At 36.7% G+C, this 14,866-nt stretch overlaps 1 protein-coding gene across 4 annotated transcripts in view; it reads right to left on the reverse strand.

The window, feature by feature from the left end:
- Positions 1–14,549, reverse strand: part of LOC115222924 (ABC transporter C family member 12) — a 78,257-nt gene extending 63,708 nt beyond the window's left edge. For all 4 annotated transcript variants that reach the window (XM_036511909.1, XM_029793318.2, XM_036511908.1 and 1 more), the window contains exon 1: positions 14,243–14,549. In XM_036511909.1, the coding sequence (XP_036367802.1) occupies positions 14,243–14,296 (54 nt within the window). In that variant the 5' untranslated portion in view covers positions 14,297–14,549. The remainder of the gene's footprint in view (positions 1–14,242) is intronic.
- Positions 14,550–14,866: the final 317 nt, after the last annotated feature.

Here is a 14,866-nt window from a genome sequence, read left to right on the forward strand (position 1 = left end):
ATGTATGCATATGTGTATGGATGGACAGAGGGATATATAAATACATGGTTCCAGGTTCAGTTCTACTGCATGGCACTGAGGACAAGTGACTTCTGCTATAGCCCCAGGCCAACCAAATCCATTCAGGCACAGCCATGGTTGTGTGATCAGAGGTTTGCTTTCCAACTACATGCTTCTGAGTTCAATCCTACTGCTTGGGCCAACCAAAGCTTAATGAGTGAATTTGAGAGACAAAAACTAAACAAAGCTCATCATGTATATATATATATATATATATGGATGTATGCATATGTGTATGGATGAACAGATGGATATATAAATACATGGTGATGATGGCAAGCCAGAGGACTGTACCAAGCTCTACTGCTTTGGCAGGGTTTCTACAGCTAGATGCCCTTCCTAATGCCAACCACTTTATAGAGTGTGAACTGGGTGCTTTTTATGAGGCACCAGCACCAGTGAAGTATGGTTACTTACAAAATAGGCTAACGAACAACACATTAAAATTGTGCTTTTCCTTTGCACATTAAATAATTACTGATTATATTGGTGTATCAGTGGTTGGATATAGCACCGGCTTCACAACCATAACCGATTGAGCAAGCAGCATAATTAGAAAGGAAATTTGCACCTAAAAAGTCATATGCATATATATATATATATACATATATATATAAACGGGAAGCTTTACAAAAATAAACAAAAGACGAAGGCAGATGGAGTACAAACAAACAATTGTATTAGTATGCCGCTCAGGAATAGAAATAAAACAAGTCTTTTACGTTTCGAGCCTACGCTCTTCAACAGAAAGATACACAGAAAAGAAACACGGAGAGAAACAAGGAGAGAAAAAAAATGCATGCAGGAGCTAACGATTCAACATGATATATATACATATATATATAATATTTAATGTATTATGATGTATATATATTATCATCATCATGTATATATATATATATAATATATATATATATATATATTATATATATAATGATGATGATGTATATGTAATTGTAAGATCCAAGGATCCAGGTGCAGGAAATTAATAAGCTTTAGGTAGTCTGTAGAAAGTATAAAAAACAACTTTCAGTAACAATAATGGTTTATTGATGTAGAAGGTTGTAGGGTTTTCCGATATTAAAGTTCAATAAACTGAAAATGTCTTTTTATAGTTCATTTTAAATTATATCTCCAGTAAGTTAACTTCGAACTCTTTAACGAACTTCATGTAATTCAGGTATATTTGGTCTAATGAGTAGCCAGCTGAGTACCTTTCATTGAGTAATTATTACTTCCAAGGTTCTGCTAGTTAGGAAACATATGTAGCTCGAATTTTACCGGCTCTATTCCTTCAATTTGGATATGTATATATATATATATATAATATATATATATATATATATATATATATATATATATTATGTGAAATAGAAAGATGAATAATCTTGTAGTAGATTAATCAAAAGTTTAACCGATACCTTAGTAGCAAAAATCACAGCAGTAAACAACCAATATTCTTTAAATAGTCAGAACTTTATTCTCGGTCACTAAGAACATCTATACACCCTCACCCACATGATTGACCGATGCCTGACCCGTTGAATTCTTCAGCCACCGGTTCTCAACATACACTGATAAACAGTTTCGCCATGGGCTCTTAGGAGCACAGTTCGATTTGTTTTTTGCTCCGCCTCTGTTCTGTTTTTGTTTTTCCAACGGATTTCTTTTTTCTTCCTGAAGAGAAAGACACAATATGGTCCCATTATTCAATCGGATTTTGGTAATTTGTGCCTTTCGAAACACGTGTAGAATGAAATAAAACGATTTCTGTTCAATCTGCGTTCAGCTCCATTTCTTCAATTCACCAATAATGTTTATATATATATATATATATATAATTATCATCAACATCATCATCTAATGTCTATTTTCTATGCCAGTAGGAGTTGGACAGTTTGACAGATGCTGGTGATGATGGCAAGCCAAAGGACTGTGCCAAGCTTTACTGCTTTGGCAGGGTTTCTACAGCTAGATGCCCTTCCTAATGCCAACCACTTTACAGAGTGTGGACTGGGTGCTTTTTATGAGGCACCAGCACCAGTGAAGTCACCAAATAACTTGCACGACAAAACCCCTTCCTCAGCTGAGAGGCGAAGTAGTATTGAGGAAGGTGGCTTTGTACCAGGTGATGAGAGGTTAATGTATGAATAGGACAAAGATAGGTGTCTTGCAATTAAGGTGATACATGGCTACTTCGGTAGGGGAGAGAGAGAAGGGAAAGAAGAGAGAGAGGAAGGAGAAGAGAGAGAGGAGAGAGAAGGTGGTGAAGATATGACAGGGGGTCTACTCAAGGTACAAGAAGGTGTATATTAGTGGGACCAGGGATTGGAGAGGATTAGTAGTTGAGTAAATTGACAGGATTGTGAAAGGAGGGTGGTAAGTAGAGTGGAGGAGGGAATGTAGTGAGTGGACAGAAATAGAGGGAGGGCTTAACTAGGTATATGTTGAGGAGAAGAGATTCAGCAGGGGTGATAGGGGGACAGTGAGGAGGTGGGTTCAGCAGATGGTGAGCATGAAAACAGGGGAAATGGAAAGTGCAGGAAAGATGGGAAGAGGTAAAGAGGTTTTCAGGGTGGGGTAGGGTCAGGGACATAAAGGACATGCCTTTATGGTCTTGATTTCACTTAACCGGGAGGGTCTTCTCAAACATAGCAAATTGCCAATTGTCTCAGTTCTTTGTTATCCTTTCAGTGAAGCTCAATCTCTGAAGATCATTTCTCACCACTTTGTCACATATCTTCCTCGGTCTACCCTTTTCACAGGTTCCTTCTTTCCTCCACATTTAGATATCAGCACTGCATGCAGCTGGCCTCATTCATACACATAACACAACCATACCAGTGCAGTCTTTTCTCTTGCACTCTACATCTAATGGCTCTTATATCCAATTTTTCACTTAAAACATTTATGCTTGCACACTGACTTTGCACATCCAGTGAAACATGTAGGGTTCATTTCATTTGAGCCTCCTCATGTCCATTTGCAGCCACAGCTCATGTCTCACTGTCATGTAGCAAAGCTGACCATACACAGGCTTCATATAATATATCTTTCACTCTGACAGAGAGGCTCTTTGCTACCAACTCAGGTGAAAGTTCTCTGAACTTTCTCTAACCAATTCATAATCTAGCAACTATATTTTCAGAGCAATTTTCTCCATTGCTAATTAGGTCACTTAAATAACAGAAACTATCCACTACTTCCAGGGAGCTTCCTAAGCATTTCACTACATCTATTTCCTGTGTACTCTTACTATTTATTGCACCTGCACATCTGCCACAAAAAACTTCTACTTTCTCAGTTAACCTACTTTTAATTCCACTGAAACTCTTATGTGTCTATAGTTTGCACTGAGCACACCGTATGGAATTTCTACCTATACCTTGTCTACATATGGAACGGGGCCCTTTACTTGAAGGGATTTCTGTTCTGTCTGTTCTGCTAATTAGAACTTTAGCCTTTGTCATATATATATATATATATATATATATATATATATATATATATATAGTTAAAGTTAATCCAAACATGAAAGCACAAAAAAACACAACAACACGAGGACGTGGAACAAATATAGTATTATTGGATGCTCAGGAAAGACAGAAAGAAGGAGGGTTTAACATTTCGAGTGGAGTTCTTCGTCGGAAACATAGGAGAAGGAAAGATCCAGAGAAGGGAAGACAGAGGAAAAAAATCGCCAACGGTACACACGCGGTCACATTTTGAAGTTATCTCTTATTATAAAAGGCAGATTTTATCTGCCTCCCTTTGGGAGTTATACAAATCTACAATATAGGATTTCTTCAATTACAATTTACCTAGCATTTTTGAGAGTACAATGCATCGCGTCATGCCAGGTCCAGTTTTTAAAATTTAAACTCCAATTAAGCAAAATTTACAGAAAACTCACATTCTGGTGTGTGTGTCAAATGCTTTTCTTAGTCTGGTTTACACCACACGCAAACGCACACACACAGTGTGCGACGAATAAAATGAAAGTAAATGTAATATTTGTTTCTGTCTATCACGCTGATAGATACATGAGTAAAATGTATGGGAAGCTAACAGATAACAGTGAGTGAAAATGTTCTTGGAAGAGAGTAAATTAGCGACAGAGTGATTTGAGCAAGACTAAACTGAAAGTATGAAACAGTGTTTATGTATAAACAGACGACACTTATATAAATCCTTTCGTTACCAAACCGCCCGAATTTACCTATTCATATTTAAATGAGAATATCAGAGTAAATCTCTTTAGTACATTCGTGAAAACACGTATTATACTTCGTAAACACTTCAATACAGTTTTGTACAAAAATCGAAGTGTAATTTTAATTCCGTGAATTATGGGAGATTTTTTTCCGAAATTTGTTCCTATTGTGTTTTCAAAATTTGTAATTCTGACAAAAAATGGATACGAATTTCATTATATCAAGCAGCGAGTCAGAATTCGAAGGATTTTCTACTGAAGACCTTCATAAATCTAACTCTATGACTGAAAAAAAATAAGCATCTTTATATAAGAGTGAAGTTGTGTGTCTGTCCCCTTCGATTTAGATTCGTAACTACTCCCACATTTTGCGGTGCAGTTTAACCAAAAGCGGGTATCTTATAGTCGTGATTCATATCGAGCCCTTCTGGGTATTAGCGCGCGTCTACGATGAGTCTACGATTTAAAAAAAATTTACCATCATATTTTTCCATTTGAATGCATTTTTTTCGCTTTTATATAAGGGAAGTAACTCTCTAAAAATATCTACGATGTGTCAACGATTTAAAAAAAAAATTTACCTTAATTTTTTTTCAATTTTTAATGCATTTTTTTGCTATTTTTTGGCTATAACTCTCTAAAAATGCTTATATAGTTATTTCCCTTACAACCCGAGCAACGCCGGGCGATACTGCTAGTATATATATATAACTTACACGCGGTCACATTTTGAAGTTATATATATATATAACTTAGATAACTTAGATTGGTTTTGGCCATTATCGGCCCAGGCCATCACTAACTCAATAGCAACACCTGGAAAAGTCTTTTAGTTAATTATTTCGGGACACCATGGACTACTCAACCAGAGAGTTGTTGCTGGTTGAGATGTATCCATGTGTAGGTGGTTTATCCTGTATTGCCTGGAGGAAGTTGTCCAGGTACCATTTGAAAGTTGTGGGGTCTTTTTCTACATTATATATATCTAAATACATATATGTATATATATATATATATATTGTTGTGAATGGTTCACAGTACTTCTTGACCTACTTTGCTTGGGGTGGAGTCTGAAAGTCTGGAATGCAAAGTTATAGTCCTTTGTTTTGGGAAGAGTAATGGCTTTTGGAAGGACCCCTACCCTTTTGCCGGTCAAGAAAGGGTCAGAGAAACTACCTTATAAAAAGGAGCTGTGAGTCTGTAAGTCAGTTCCAGCAGAGAGAGATTGGGGTGGTGACAAGGCAAGCAGTTTAGCAGTTGGATTTAGCAGTGCTAAGAGAGATGAGGTACAATATGAGACATTGGCTATTATAGCAGGAACTGAACGGTATGTGTTATTGTTGTATTGATATGTGAAGAGAAAGAAGGAAAAAAGAATTGATGTATTGAAACATAAAAGAAATGAGACAGTAAAAAAAGAACAATGGGAACTGTGTTGATATATGTTACAGAACTATTTATGTAAAAGAGAGAACTGTGTAATAAACATTGAACTGATATGCCTTTAATGTCCTTTGAACTGTAACGTTAATGTGATTTGAAACAGAGCTGTTGTCTCCGGACTGTATGATGTATTGATTTGTTGTTTAATTCGACGTGTACTCTTTAAATGCTGTTGTTATTGCATTTGATGTGTTGTTACTTGCATGTTTAAATGCTGTGATGTGTTGATTCTGTTACTTGCATGTATTTCCTCTTTAAATGTATCTGATATGTATTTGATGTTGTAACAATTAATAGTCATATAAACTAGTTGTTAAACGTAGCCAATTGCCTTCTTTGTGTCTCTCTCGATTGCCTCTGTGTCTCTTCTTGCAATTGCTGTTGTAGTTGTTGTCTCTCTCTCTCCTCTCCGAGTTTCCATGGTGAACATTCGCTGATCGAACGGGCCTGTGTGAGGGATTCCGTAACAGCTTTTGTTCTTCTCGGAGGTCCCCTCGTAACAATATATATATATACATGCACGTAAGTCATGTACAATAGTGCTTCTCAGACTACCTAATGTGGCATACCAGCAGTTTTTTTTTTCCAATGTGCCAGGGACCGGTAATATTTCTTAATAATATTAATTCATACCGGAAACAATATAATGAATATAATAAAGGTTGACATTTTTTTTTTATCTTGCATTTATTTTGTAAACAAATAATACAATATGACATAAGCATTTGATAACGTTCCTTTCATTTCTGGAAACTCACCATGTACCAGTAACTGATGGCTTGCAGACCAGCACCGGTCTGCAGACCCTAAGGCAGAGAAAAGATGCACTCGTATATCTGTCAGCAGTATAGTATTAAATATTCATCACAGCTGATCCTACCAATCGGTTTCGTGTAAAGAATACAATGGAGTGTTAGGTAACAGTCTGATTATATACTTTACACTCATCAAAATAAACCAATTTGGAACGGAATATGGCGACTGCTCTTTCTAATGAGCAGTGGAGAAAAATTCTCTGAAAGTATAGTTGTTAGATTATGAATTGGTTGGAGAAAGTAGTTGTCATATTCCCTTCCATATCGTCTAACTCTGATGAGTGTAAAGTTATATAATCAGATTGTTACCTCACATTCCATTGTATTTTTGCAAGAAACCAATTGATAAGACCAGCCATGATGGATATTTAATACTGTACTTTTCATAAATATATATATACATATAAAACAGCCAAATACACAATCTCAAGCACATGTATATATAAATATAATTACATATATATATATATCATCATATATATATATATGTGTCTTATTACTTTTTAGTGGAATAAGGATATCCTTGTTGCTTATTTTGATTTTAATCACCTTAATTTGAAATTGTATGGATAATACCATACTAAATTCTAGTGTCTCAATTATCATATTCATTTGAATCTAAATTTTATATATATATATATATATATATATATATATATATATGTATGTATGCATACATATATATATATATATGCATACATATTGATACACACACACTCAGATGTCAGAGTATTTCCTGATTTCTAGGAAAATAAGACTCCGAAGACACATTCTGTTTCAGGATGCAAAATTTCACAAATGAAATTCAACATAAAAAGGACCAACTACGTTCATACCTACTTAACCAATAAGATTTCTTAGTTACTAAGCAAACAAGATATCCTGTTAATCTCATAATGGAATCTAATTTTCTTCTATTAATCCCATGGTGTAGCTTCAAAGCCAACGCTAATGATGGATCTTTAATCTGGGGTCAGAATTGCACGATAAAAAGTTTGAAAGTCAGTTTAGGGTGAAAAAAGAAAAAATGACAGTAATGGATATGGTGTGTGTATGTGCGTGTGTGTGTGTGTGTGTGGTGTGTGTGTGTGTGTGTGTGTGTGTGTGGTGTGTGTGTGTGTGCGTGCGTGCGTGCGTGCGTGCGTGCGTGTGCGTGCGTGCGTGCGTGCGTGCGTGCGTGCGTGCGTGCGTGTGTGTGTTACTGTTTCCTTGTCCGTCCTTATCATGCAGGCAATGTCATTCATTTCTGATCTTCCGATATTTATCATCATCAACATCATCATCATCATCATCATTTAATGTCATTCATGTCCAATCTTTGAAGCTACACCATGGGATTAATAGAAGAAAATTAGATTCCATTATGAAATTAACAGGATATCATGTTTGCTTAGTAACTAAGAAACCTTATTGGTTAAGTAGGTGTGAAAGTAACTTAGCAGTTCAGCAAAAGTCATCGATAAAGTACCAAGCTTAACAAAAACTAAAGTACTGGAGTCAAATCATTTGACTAAAATTTGTTGAAGGAGGTTTTCCTAGCATGGCCATAGTCTAATGACCGAAACAAGTAAAGGATCTTAAAAATTGTAGAACCTTTTGTGTTAAGTACCATCTTTTCAGTAAGTAGAAACTCTTCTAAGATTTCCTGATTGGAATTTAAATAATGCACGTAGGCCATTAGCAAAGTTTCATTGTCACATAAAGTTGATTCAAGTTGTAGAGAAAATATTTTTCATTTTTTTAAAGCCACCATCTGAACATGATCAATGTCAGGTCTGCCTGACTGTCTCCTGTGCTGGTGGCACGTAAAAAGCACCATCCGAACATGATTGATGCCAGGCCCACCTGACTGGCTCCTGTACCGGTGGCATGTAAAAAGCACCAACGGATCATGGCCGATACCAATACTCCTTGACTGGTTCTTGTGCCAGTGGCACATAAAAAGCACTATCTGAACATGTTCAATGCCAGGTCTGCCTGACTGGCTCCTGTGCTGGTGGCACGTAAAAAGCACTAACCGATCATGGTCATTGCCAGTACTCCCTGACTGGCTTGTGCCGGTGGCATGTAAAAAGCATCCTCCGAACACGATCGATACCAGGCCTGCCTGACTGGCTCCTGTGCCGGTGGCATGTAAAAAGCACCAACGGATCATGGCCGATACCAATACTCCTTGACTGGCTTTTGTGCCAGTGGCACATAAAAAGCACTATCTGAACATGATCAATGCCAGGTCTGCCTGACTGGCTCCTGTGCCGGTGGCACGTAAAAAGCACCAACCGATCGTGGTCATTGCCAGTACTCCCTGACTGGCTTGTGCCGGTGGCATGTAAAAAGCATCCTCTGAACGCGATCGATACCAGGCCTGCCTGACTGGCTCCCATACTGGTGGCATGTAAAAAGTACCCACTACACTCTGAGTGGCTGACATTAGTAAGGGCATCCAGCTGTAAAAACATTGCCAGATCAGATTGAAACCTGGTGCAGCTGCTGGCTTGCCAGACCTCAATCAAACCGTCTAACCCATGCCTGCATGAAAAATGGATGTTAAACAATGATGATGATGATGATGATGATGATGATCACATAGTTTACTTTCCACATCTTTCGTCATGTCATCTATTCTTGCTGCTGTTACAGCACTTTTACCTAGGTAAATCATAGCTTTCAAAACTTCAGTTATAGCTGGTAAGAGAAGAGTTTTGCCAATAGTATGTGCTTTGCCATTTTTCACAATTAATTTTGCAAGTTTATAAGACATAACAAACCCCCTTCTTCCGTTTTTGGATTTGGTTTGCCAGATTCTTTATATGAGTTTGTGTGTTGAAGCATATTCTGTTGTGTCTGGGGAGAGTCATTTTCTTTTTGTGCCTTATAATGTAACTGGTAAAATTTCCACTTATTTCTTATTTTTATTTTCCTAAAATTTTCATTGTGTCTTGCAACCTTTTCAATAGTCTTGACTATTGAAAAGGTTGCAAAAGTCAAGACTATTGAAAAGGTTGCAAGATGCAACGAAAATTTTAGACGATTGAAAAGGTTGCAAGACGCAACGAAAATTTTAGGAAAATAAAAATAAGAAATAAGTGGAAATTTTACTGGTGAGTGTGTTACATTATAAAGCACAAAAAGAAAATGACTCTCCCCAGACACAACAGAAAACCCCCTTCTGTATTTGCCAAGTTTGTCTGGTAGGCAACTTATCAATTATTCTTGAAGGTTTTATTGCTTCATTTGAGAACTTTTTCCTACGTATTAAACATAGTGACAATTGCTCATTCATGTGTACTTCTTGTCATTTTTACGTTTCTACACATTCTTGAAGTAAATGTTTTCCCATTTGTTAGAATTCAGACAATTTGTACATTGAGTAGTAAGGAGACTCGTGTTCTGTTATTCTACATTATTTACATTATTTACAATTGACGGATATTTGTCCTCATCTTGTTTGTTGTTAACACGTTTCGGCTGATATAACCTCCAGCCTTCATCAGGTGTCTTGGGGAAATTTCGAGCCTGGGTTCTCATTCCTAAGGTATTTTTCGACGATGATGATGATGATGATGATGATGATGATGATGATGATGATGATGATGATGTTGTTGTTGTTGTTATTTAGGTCACTGCCTGGAATCGAACTCAGAATCTTGGGGTTAGTAGCCCGCGCTCTTAATAATAATAATAATAATAATAATAATAATAATAATAATAATAATAATAATAATAACAATAACAACATCGAAAAATACTTTAGGAATAAGAACCCAGGTTCGAAATTTCCCCAAGACACCTGATGAAGGTTGGCGGGTATATCATCCGAAACGGTGTGTTAACAACAAACAAGATGAGGACAAATATCTGTCAATTGTCAATAATGTAAATAATTCCTCATCTTTTAAATATAGAAGTGTATTTCTGTTATTCTATTCTACTTATTTATTTTCGATTGAATATATTTTGTTTACTTAAAAATTTGAATTTTGGAAAATAGAATTTTCCTTTTTTTGTTTACGTGAAATTATCAGAAAACTTTTTTTAAGACTTGGCTGTTATTTCTAGCATGTGGAGCGACCTTCTAGGCTTAACTTTATGTGCTGGTAGAAAATCACCTAAAAATAGATTCTGGGGTCGCTACATTCGACTAAAAATTCCCCAAGGCTGTGCCCCCACGTGGCCACAGTCCAATAACTGAAACAAGTAAAAAGATTTTTAGAAAATAAAAAAAAAATCGAAGAATAGCCAAAAAATTTTCAAGAGATTTGGCTGTTATTTCTAGCATGTGGAGAGACCTTCTAGGCTTAACTTCATGCGCTGGTTGAAAATCATTTATAAAAATTCTAGGGTCGATACATTTGACTAAAAATTCTTCATGGCCACAGTCTAATGACTGCAACAAGTAAAAATTTTTAAAAAAACCAAAAAATGACCAAAAAATATAACCGTGGGAATTTTTTTAGACAGACAGACAGACAGATAGATAGACAGACACACACACACACACACACACAGAAAATACTGACAAACCAACAAGTTATGGGAAAAAGAATCCTTGAGCATTCAAATAAAGAGATGTATGTCACCACGGATATGGTTCAGGTCTCCCTTTGAGGACGATAGAGCATGTTGTAGTGACATACATAAGGGGGTTGGAATGAAAGAAATAGTTTAAAGAGGAAAAAAGTCGCTGATGCCACGCTTATTAATGTCGGAGTTTGTTTTTTTAAAAGTGCAAACCACGCTGTTTATACATTGTTTTTGTATAATTTTTATTTTTGTAATGTTTGTTTATTAATTTTGCCAGATGTCAGCGACAGGTGGCCCACATAAATTGGAATTTCTCCATTTTGCCTGGGATTATTCAGATTTTTTTTCATATCTTTGACAATGATCTGGAAAAAAAGTTTTCGGAAAATGTTTTTTTTTTTTCTTAACCCCTCTCCGGATCAATTTCGGTCGGTTTTGTGGGCACTAAAAGCTTTTTTAAAATAAAGTAAATATATTCAGAAGAAAAGGTGTGGGATTAAAGGGAGATTTGACTGTTGTTTCTAGCATATCCCATCATCATTCTTCCTCGTTTCTTTCTCACTCTGACAAGTATTGATGTTTTTCAATATTTTCTTCCCATTTAGGCGGCAAGCTGGCAAAAACGTTAGCACGCCGGGCGAAATGCTAAGCAGTATTTCGTCTGCCGTTACGTTCTGAGTTGAAATCCCGCCGAGGTTGACTTTGCCTTTCATCCTTTCGGGATAAATTAAGTACCAGTAATATACTGGAGTCGATATAATCGACTTAACACCTTTGTCTGTCCTTGTTTGTCCCCTCTATGTTTAGCCCCTTGTGGGCAACAAAGAAATAAGAAACGTTAAAATTGACGTGTTTTTCCCTTTTCTTCTTTTTTTCTTTCTTCACTTAAGTGTGTTTTCTTTGGTTTTGAATTTGTATTTTAATGTTTTTGTTTGGGTGGCGGTGAGTACCTTTCATTGGAATATAACACCTATGTATATGAAACATATATAATACAAAATAAAGACGGCGAGCTGGCAGAAACGTTAGCACACCGGGCGAAATGCTTAGCAGTATTTAATCTGTCTTTACATTCTGAGTTGAAATCCCGCCGAGGTTGACTTTGCCTTTCATCCTTTCGGAGTCGATAAATTAAGTACCAGTTGCATACTGAGGTCGATCTAATCGACTGACCCCCTCCCCAAAAATTTCGGGCCTTGTGCCTCGAGTAGAAAAGAATATTTTGGGGGTCTGCGCAAGTGCTTGTCTCTATCTCTTCCCTGTTTTCTTTCCTCAATCCATGCTTATAACATCCTTTCGTCTCCAACATGAACTAATTCCAACGGGGAGATGGATGAAGCTCTGCTACAGTGGAGAGAGCTGGGTTTGTCAGATCCTGATACAGCTGAAGGTAGACGGAAGCAGAGAGTATGTGACAATCAAGGTGTCACCTACTTTCTGCTTGGGCAAAATTCTCGAGAGACTAGATTGATGCCCTGCCTGTGACCAACCTCGATGGTCTCTTCGGTGTAGATGAGCTCAGCATCACCATCGCATTCAGAGTGGGAGCCGACGTCTGTGGGGAACTGAAATGTCGCTGTGGTAGGCCCCTCAACTCCACAGGTCTGTCTTGTTGCCTAAATGCTGGTCGTTTCGCTTATCACACCGAGCCAAACTTCATCATTAAACGAGCCTTGGCTCAGGTTAATATCCCTTTAGTTCTGGAGTCGACTGAATTATACAGAAGTGATGGGAAAAGACCAGATGGTCTTACCCTCTGTCTGTGGGTAAGAGGTAGGTGCCTTATCTGGAGCACCATAGTCTGTGACTCCTTTGCTCCCTTCAACATCCTGGATGTTGCAATAAATGGAAGGGCCTGTGGCGTTTGAGACATTTGGGGAAGCTTGGCTGCTAACAACGAAGTTCTTGTCACCGCTGGCAGTTCGCCTTCCCAAGGTGCCACATGATGCCCGTGAGGATACTGGGTTGTTTCAATGCCTTAGCCTCGCCATCGCCCGTCGTAATGCCGCGAACGTGCTGGTTGCTTCAGTAAGTTTCGTTGAACTTCGTGGTGTGCGACCAACCGATTCAGTTTTGACAGAAAGATTTGGAAGAATTAGATGAAAGTTCTCCGGTAATTCTCCTTTACGTAAATAAATGTTTACGTTAATTTAAAAATTTGCCGGCAAAATCTTACAAAACTGAGACACTTGGTATTAAATTGACGTGTTTTTTCTTTCTGTCTTCACTTAAGTGTGTTTTCTTTGGTTTTGAATTTGTATTTTAATGTTTTTGTTTGGGTGGGGTGAGTACCTTTTATTGGAATATAACACCTATGTATATGAAACATTTATAATACAAAACATTAAAAATACAAATACAAAACCGGGAGAGAAAAATGGAGAAAGGAACAAAGATAGACAGATACATCGAGAGATAGATAGATAGATAGATAGATAGATAGATAGATAGATGATAGACAGATAGGTGATAGATAGATAGATGATAGACAGATAGATAGATAGATAGATAGATAGATAGATAGATAGATAGATAGATAGATAGATAGATAGATAGATAGATAGATAGATGATAGACAGATAGATAGATGATAAACAGATAGATAGATAGATGATAAACAGATAGATGGATAGATAGATAGATAGATAGATAGATAATAGATAGATAGATAGTTAGATAGATAGATAGATGATAGACAGATAGGTGATAGATAGATAGATAGATAGATAGATAGATAGATGATAGACAGATAGGTGATAGATAGATAGATGATAGACAGATAGATAGATAGATAGATAGATAGATAGATAGATAGATAGATAGATAGATAGATAGATAGATAGATAGATAGATAGATAGATAGATAGATAGATAGGTGACAGATAGATTTGATTTGGCCTTCAAGTTGGGTCTTTTGGTTAAAAGTGAAACTGCTGCACGCCAGTGTATGAGAGAGAGAGAAAATATCTCATTAGGAGAAAAGTTGAGATGAATAAAGGGATAATGTGTAAAAAGAGAAAGAGTGGCGGGGTGGATGCTTCAAAAATGAACTTTTTTAAGTGTTTAATGGAAGGAGACCTGAGAGAGGAATAGACAATGTAATGCTCGGACAACCTGGTTTTGCAGCATGGAAATGAAAAACAACTACAGTAAAAAAAATAAGGGCTTTTCTTTCTTTTTCACTTACCCAGAAATATTCCTGGCACAATAATGGAAACATGGATACGTTTGAATTTGTCATTGTTGATTAAATTGGTAAATATGAAACGTATGTTGGCGAGCGACGGTCGTATATGACCTCTTCGTTCACAACACATTTATTTCCACTAATCAAACATTAAAAGCACAGCAACAAGGGCAACTAAACTGTTGTCATTCCTCTTTATCATAAAAGACTCCTATTTTTCCTTTTTTATCATGGTTTCCGTTTGTTTCTGAATATTAACCACCACCACCACCACCATCTTTCTTACCTTCTTGGTCCTCTCCACCACACCGCCACGCCGACGTCCCCACTCTTAATCGCAACCACTTACCCCCATCAACCCCCACCTCTCCCATCACACCATCCACTCCACAGAATGCCGGAAGTTTTTAGCTTTATGTTTTATTTTGTTGTTTTTTGTTCTTTCAAATTTTCTGTTGTTTGTCTGATTACTATTGTTATCATCATCATAATCATCATAAATGTATGTATGTATGTATGTATATATATATATATATATATATATATATATATATATATATATATATATATATATATATATATATATAATATATATATATATAATAATAAATATTAGGGAAAAAA

The sequence above is a fragment of the Octopus sinensis genome, linkage group LG21 (assembly GCF_006345805.1).
Source record: "Octopus sinensis linkage group LG21, ASM634580v1, whole genome shotgun sequence".
In the NCBI taxonomy this organism is placed as follows: Eukaryota; Metazoa; Mollusca; class Cephalopoda; order Octopoda; family Octopodidae; genus Octopus; species Octopus sinensis.